Source organism: Chenopodium album, chromosome 16 (genome assembly GCF_948465745.1).
Source record: "Chenopodium album chromosome 16, dcCheAlbu1.1, whole genome shotgun sequence".
Lineage (NCBI taxonomy): Eukaryota > Viridiplantae > Streptophyta > Magnoliopsida > Caryophyllales > Amaranthaceae > Chenopodium > Chenopodium album.
In genome coordinates this window covers 34,833,024-34,841,062 of record NC_137849.1, presented here as the reverse complement: position 1 = coordinate 34,841,062, position 8,039 = coordinate 34,833,024, and the positions used below count along the sequence as shown (strand labels likewise).

Genomic DNA, 8,039 nt, shown 5'->3' with positions numbered 1-8,039 from the left:
TTCTACTAATGTTCTTTTTTTTTTTTCTGAAAAATCTGCTTATGTTCTAATTAATGCTCTCTCTCCTCAAACAAAACCGAAGCAAGTTAAATTGAACAATTAAAAATCACAAAAGCAATTGGACCAATGAAACATAAAGCACATTCTTAGAAAATTAGAGATGCATAATTTATTAGAATTATATATATATAAATTATTACTCAAGTGCTGGAGACATTTGTACAATGACAAGCAGATATGTATGCAGCCTTTACATGACAAGCACATATGTCAAATTTGTGTGACCCTTTTCATAACATCTTCCAACAGATAGTTGAAAATAATCATTGAAACGGGAACAAAAATCGAAAAAAAAAATTAACATAATTATAACACAATTGAACACAAACATTAGCTAAGAAAATGTTTATATGAGGCTAATAATCACAATAATAATCCAAATTAGCAATCATAATAGCAATAAAAAAAACAACGTACCACTAATAATCGAAAAAATTGATTAAAATCGCAATTTTGTAGAAAAGATTTGTAAAAGTACAAAGATTTCGGCTAAAAATATCGAACACAAATGTAGCAAAATAATTGCCATTAATAGAAACTGAAAAGTAATAAAAAAAATCGCAAAAAAACACCAGAAAATCGAAAATATGATGAAAGAAACGAATAATTTTGCAAAATAATTGCAAACTCAGCATAAATAATCAACATATCCAATCGAAAATTGAAAAATAAACAAATGCTAAGAAACCATACATCCAAAATAATCAAAATATACAAAGAAATTTGATCAAATTGATAAACTTACAATGATTTACGGTAGAATCACATGAAAAATAGGAGAGAGAAAGCTTAGAAAATTATGAGAGAGAAAAATATAGGAGAGAGAAGATTTTGGGGTTCATTAAAACGTGAAAGAGGAAGATGAGAAAGGGAGTATCAAAAACATGATATTACAAAAATGCCATTATACTAAGGGCAATTTCAGCGGTTGATTAAATCTCATCCTACGGCCCAGATGGGTTCTTATATATTATGGGTTCTTATATAGAGGAGGGTTCTTACATGAATCTTGCTCTATATATATATATATAATGTATATTTATAAACAATCCGTGCATTACACGGGATAGAAGGCTAATTAATATATACTGATTAATAACACAGTTTAATTTTAAATTCTAATTTTAATATCGTGGCAATGTAACACCTTATTATTGCTAGTAAATTTTTGTAGTTTCATTATACATTCCATATTATATATTGTTAAAAAGTTGAAAGCTAGCTACATTTTATTGTATTAATTTTCCAAAGTATTTATGAAAAAAAATTTGAACTGATTTCAAACAAAATCTTACGTACTGTATTAATTTTCCAAAGAAATCTATTTTATAAATAAAAAAAAAAAAAAATCCAAGAAACCCCATTACAAGTTTCTTGATCTTTATAATCGACTTAACTGATATCCCCTACAAAACTAACAACTTATGAACTTAATAACTACCACTATAAATATTTCATCAATCCATTTCTATTATTTTGTTTCTTCTTCAAAATTATCCCTTCATTTTTATCCAAAAAATTTATCAAAAATATTCTTTACTTTGCTCTGTGAACTGTTCTGTTGTTTCTAATTACAGCTTGGTTAGTAATGGCAGCTTCGAGTTCACAAGCCTACGATTATACAGTTATGGAGACAGATCCGACAAGGCGATTCACAAGGTACGAAATATTCATAGGAGAAGGCTGGTCAAAAAAAGTTTACAAGGGGTTCGATAGGCGTTATGGTACTGAAATAGCTTGGAGTAAAGTGAAATTACCACCAGGAAAAGAAGAGTCTTATGAAAATCTTGAGGAATTATGTGCTGAACCGGAATTATTGAGGTCATTAGACCACAATAACATTACGAAATGCTACCATTACTGGATTGATGATCACCAGAAAGTCGTCAACATGATTACTGAGTATTGTTCTTCCGGAAATCTGACAGACTACAGTAGGGAACATGTACATAATCTTGTGGGTAATACGGCAATCAAGAATTGGTGTAACCAAATTCTAAGCGCGTTACATTATCTTCATACTCATAATCCGCCTATTACTCACCGTGATGTTATGTGTAATAACGTATTTGTTCAAGGTAACACAAGCACGATCAAACTAGGAGACTTGGGAATTGCAAAGATTTTTGAATCGGGGAGTACACCAGCAATTTGGACTGATATATATTCGTTTGGGATAAGCATAACGCAGATGGTGACTAAGGAAGTACTATTCTGCGAGCGCACAAGCGACAGAGATCTGGTTCAGATGGGTTTCAAGCCTGTTGGGTTACTCGGAGTGACTGACCCTCAGTTGCAGCAGTTGATTTATAAGAGTATTGCTCTTCCACCAGATGGACCGACAGCAATGGACCTTCTGAAGGACCCATTACTTGCAGTCGATATTGCTGACACATCGACTACTACTAGTAATCTGACTTTGAGAGAATCTGTGCAAGATCAGGTGGCTGGAATACTACTGCCGCCTACAGAAGTAGTGAGGGAATTTGACAGCGGAAATAAAAAATTCAGTTTACAGGGGAAAATGTCAGAGGATGTATCGATATCTATTACTTTGAGGATTATTATCGATGGCCTTGATATGGTTAGAACGATAAGTTTCGTGTTCTTGCTTGGAGTTGATACAATTCCTGATATCATGGACAACATTCAAGGAGAAATTGACTCATCTGCTGAAGTAATCGCGATGGTTTCTGAGAATATGGAACAACTCATAACAGAATTTCCGTATGAACATTGTGACAGTAACACACCTTCAATTGTTGCTGTGGAAGATTGGTGTCTGCAGGATTTATTTTCCGAGGAAACGTCTAGGTTTAGTGATGATGCTCCATGAACACATGAGAAATCAAATTACGCTCCTCCAAGTGGAAATGAGAGACGACCGAATGATGATTCTCCTAGCACTTCCTCGAACAGAAGCCATCACAACGAGGATGCAGAGCAACAGCAGTCGCAGCGTGGAAGGTCTGATGAGAATCGAAGAAGAGGCAACAGGAAGCTGTCATTATGTTCTTGGTGCGCCAAATTCTAAGATCAATTTAATTCTATCTTTTGTAGTTCAGTATAAAAATAGACTATTCGATGATACTCTTTTATGTTAGTGTACTAAATGTGCTTTAGAGACACTTTGAGTCTTAGTTAAGTATATATGTTTGCTTGAGTTTAAGTTAGTCTACCTAGATTTTAGTTGCGTTATGTCGATTAATTGTTGTTAAGTACTACATAATTTGATTTTAATTCTCATAAGAGTTTTTTATGTAACAAAAGCTTTCCTCTAGTATAAGTACATGATTAAAGAAAAATTTGTTGAAAACCATCTTATAAAAACCAAATTTTATTGAAAACCATCTTATAAATTTTTTTTTTTATCAAAACACACCTGTTTTTAAAAAAATTTTGTTAAGGCACACCTGTTTTAAATTTTTTTTTGTTAAGTCCCATCATTTCCCTAGGTTCCGACTAATTACTTACATTTTCGGCGTTGACTAACATGTGCACCTCACGTGACTCACTTAACTCCACTTTTCTTTTATTTTTCCCCCCTTTCCCTCCATTCATTCCCCTCTTCGTCACTCTTTTTTATCATAATTTGGTTTTTATAGCCTTTTATACAATTGCACGAAATATGTATGTGACGAAGGGGAAATGAATGGAGGGAAAGGGGGAAAAATAATAGAAAAGTGGGGTTAAGTGGGTCACGTGAGATGCACATGTTAATCAACGTCGGAAATGTCAATTAATAGTCGAAATCCGAAAAGTGGTGGGATTCAACAAAAAAAATTTTAAAACAGGTGTGCTTTGACAAAAAAAAAAAAAAAATTATAAGATGGTTTTCAACAAAATTTGGTTTTTATAAGATGATTTTCAACAAATTTTTCATGATTAAATTCAAATCATTAGAGTTACCCTAAATAACGCGCAAAGAGAAGGACAAGTCAAATTTAAATAAGCAAACTATTTAATGATGCGATATAGAAACAAGATGTAATCATAGACCATATGATCTTTATTATTTAGAATTTGTGCCTATGTCACGCTAATCAAATAATAACAACTAATAATACTACTATATGTTTGAGTCAGTCATACAATTAAAGTTTTGAGAAATGGGTCATTGAGGAGTTGAACAGTAGAACTGCCTCAGGCCACTTAATAGTAGTAGGAGCCAGACACTTTTCGATCATATGCAACTTTGCTTAGAGCTTCCGGCATACCACCAGATTCAACCTTCTTTGTTTGCTCATCCGAATCACTCCATTCACTGCGAGTGACAATCTGAAGCAAGCAAATCCCGAGAGAATACATTTCTACCATATGATCATAACCCCTCTCTCTATCTTTTTCTTTTGGCAAGCAAGGAGCATTAATTAAACATCAAACAAATTTGTTACAGCATTATTGGTTAATTTATCAGGGGGTGGGATTGAATTAAAAAAAAAAAAAAAAAAAAAAAAAAAAAACAAACTAACTAAAACAGAATTATTATGTTGCTGCTATTCGCATGTATATTTATTGAAAAATTTGCAAGTTTGATTACAAACTAAGTCCCTTTTGACACATCCTAGTACAATGCAATAGTGAACAGAATTAGACGAAGAGTGACATTATACTGTCAATTAAGAATTTTGACTCAAAACACTAAAAGCATCATATGCTCTATACTCAAATTGACTTAAAAAGGAATAAAAAAAACTAAAAGAATGACTAATAACAAGTAATAGAGTAGCAAATCACACGGTGGTATCGTGGTACAGAGTACTTTCAGAACAAGCAAGAACATATCCTGTGTACAAAGCGTACCAGACTCAGAAATCTTGCCGTTAGGATGCTTCGAAAACTCGGTGCAAGAAACGGGTCATTCAAGAGCTCAATTGCTGAGGGTCTTTCAGATGCAGGAGCCAGACACTTACTAATGAACTGAAAAGCATCATCACCTTCCACTTTGCATAGTTCTGGAGGCTCAACACCGGCCTCAACCAACGCTAAAAACCCGCTTTGTGTACTACAGTTGCTGTACGGAGGTTCACCAGTGAACATCTCTAGTACGCACATTCCGAAAGAGTATATGTCAGCCAACTGATTATAACCATTTCCTTCATGAATTTCCGGTGTCATGTAACGCGGTGTGCCATATTTCTGATTACTAGTCCCCTGTTCAAGGCTAAGCGCCAAACTAAAATCTGCAAGTTTAACACAGCCTGTCTTCCTATTGATAAAGACGTTTTCAGCCTTAATGTCACGGTGTACAATCGGAGGAGTTTGACTGTGAAGATAAGCTATTGCATTCAGAATCTGTCGACACCAATTCTTGATTGCGGCATTACCTTCAAGATTATGATGATGATTTCTGAGATACTGCACCAAATTTCCTGAAGGAAAGTACTCAGTAATCATGTGAATGGTTTTCGCTTCTTCATCAACCCAAGAATCATAGCATTTGACTATATTTTCATGATCTAATAACTTCATTAGACCACCTTCAATCAATAAAAGCTCAAGAAATTCCATGTTCTTTAACAAATCCTCTGTTAGTTCTGTTTTACACCAAGCAATTTCCATACCAAGCGCCCTATCAAAGCCCTTGTAAGCTGTTTTCGTAATACCTTTTCCAATGATCGTGTTGTACCTTACATATCGCCCACTCAAAGATGTCTCGAAATCGATGTGATCATTATTGTTACGTCCCTGTGAACTCGAAGCCATTACTGTTGAACTCAAATAGAGATAGAACTAGAAGAAAAAAAGAAATTGAAAGTAAACAAGGATGATTTGTATTCAAGTGAGTAATGTAAGAGTTTGTTTTTATGTGTCAATAAAAATGGGAATTATGGTTTTATATCTATTTATATCAATTGGGATGAAGTTGGTAATCAAGAAACGAAAATACCATTTCTTGATTTTCACATTAATAAATTTCTTTGCCCAATTTGGACTAATTTGCAAAGTGCTTAATCCTATGTTTAAGTTCTAGTTATCCCCTGTTGTCATGTCTGCTACAAATGGGACGACTCATCAATACAAAGTTATACACTTATACATACAGTCACTCTTTAGTCTTTAGCCTCGTACAAAATCTTTCAGCAACAATTATAATCACTCTTTTGATACATATATGTTCACCATTATAATCATAGTACGCTAATTATTACGTGGACTAAATACAACTATAATACATTTCGTATTTATTTGCTTCTTAGCCCAAATATATTAAATATAATCTACATCTTTGATCACATGATTATTGAAAAAAAAAAATCAATAATAAATGAGTATTATTTTCCTTTTTATCACAAAGTAAGTGTTTTAAAGTTATTTATTACACCCAATTGGTAGGAATAATAACCCCGCTTTATAATATTTGGTGAATTTTTCCCTGACAAAATATATAAATTTAATAAGGATGGAATTTTAATTAATTAAATTGTCTTACTCCATACCTATTTTAATACATATCTTCATCTAGATTTATAATGTTAAGCTATATTATTATTCTCCCTTCATATTCTTATGTTTATCATATTGAGAAAGTAATTCAAACGTTAAATAAAAAAAAATCATATTTCTCATTTTATATATATATATATATATATATATATATATATATATATATATATATATATATATATATATATATAAGATAATTTGACTGTCTGATACCACCAAATGGGCATATTTTAATTTTTGGTACCAATCTAAATTTTATTTTTATTTTACTACCTATATCAAATTTTAAAAGTATAGGTAGTAAAATTAAAATAAATTACACTGCTAAATTAAAGTAAACTTTCTTCGGCAAATCAAAGGCCGGGTATAATATTCTCCGTACTTATTATTTATAAATAATACTAAAATAACGGAGGATGGGATGGGTATAAAATTAAAAAAGTGAGTTATCTTAAATAATAACTCTGGAAGAAGGTATAAGGGATGGGGATTAAATTCAATAAGTAAAACACAATTCTACCCTAATGAAAGAGAAAGAATGGAGTGAATATAGAATAATAAGGGTAGTTATGTATTTTTATTAGTTATCCCAATCTAATCTACCTCAATCCATACGCGCCATACCAAGCAACGAAATATACTCCTAATATTATTATCCTTATCCCACTTATTAACTCCACCTTTTTATCCCACGTAATCCCATCTCTTATACCAAATGTCTCCTAACAGCATGATTCTTGAAAGAAAAAAAATGTCTAATTAATGCAATATCCTATATTATTGTTTTGAAGAAATGAGCTAGAATAAGTAATTTTCAGTAACGCACATATCATAAGATTTTATCATCATGCTTTAATGGCTTAATCTCTTTATTACTTGTCGCAAAATGGGGTGGGACATTATTAATTATTTCAATTTTGTACTCCCTCCGTCCCCAAAACTTCAACACTTTGGGTTGATTTCGCGGTTATTAAGAAACTTAAATAAAAAGAAATAAAAACGTATTGGAAAGATAAATTTACATAGGGTTTGTAAAAAAGTAGAGAGATAAAGTATTAAAAATACATGAAAAAACAAAATTTTATATGGGAAATCTAATTTTGCACAAATATTGTTGTAAATTGGTGGGTATTTTAATGCAAATGAGTCGATCATTTTGGGACTAAAATTAGGCCAAAAGGGTTAAAGTTTTGGGGACGGAGGGAGTATATTTCATCTTTATACCTAAGGATGAAAGTCTAGTCAACAAAAAAAAAAAAAAAAAAAAAAAAATCCTTAATTGTATATTGTAATTTAAAAAAATGTAATTAAAAGTTTTATAAATTCATTAAAGAATTTGTTCAAAAAAGAAAATTAGTTAAAATTTTTTTTAAATAAAACCTAAGAAAAAGGTATTTCTATTCCTTGATAACCTACTTAAATAACGGTCAAGCAACTAACTAATCACTTTTTTGGATAACAACTACTACTCTGTAACAACCAAAATACTAACCGACCCAAGAAGATAAATCAGTTTCTTGGATTACAACTAC

At 31.8% G+C, this 8,039-nt stretch overlaps 1 protein-coding gene and 1 pseudogene across 1 annotated transcript; one reads left to right on the top strand and one right to left on the bottom strand.

The window, feature by feature from the left end:
- The first annotated feature begins 1,648 nt into the window (after positions 1–1,648).
- Positions 1,649–2,896, top strand: LOC145584139 (putative serine/threonine-protein kinase WNK5). Its single transcript, XM_081641054.1, has one exon. It carries the CDS (start codon positions 1,649–1,651, stop codon positions 2,894–2,896), a length of 1,248 nt encoding a protein of 415 aa, XP_081497180.1.
- A 1,316-nt stretch (positions 2,897–4,212) lies between these two features.
- Positions 4,213–5,766, bottom strand: LOC145584138 (serine/threonine-protein kinase WNK8 pseudogene; annotated as a pseudogene).
- Between the last annotated feature and the right edge of the window lie 2,273 nt (positions 5,767–8,039).

What these genes read in the sequence shown, in the direction of transcription:
- LOC145584139 (XM_081641054.1), top strand. Translation starts at nt 1,649, where the DNA reads ATGGCAGCTTCGAGTTCACAAGCCTACGATTATACAGTTATGGAGACA.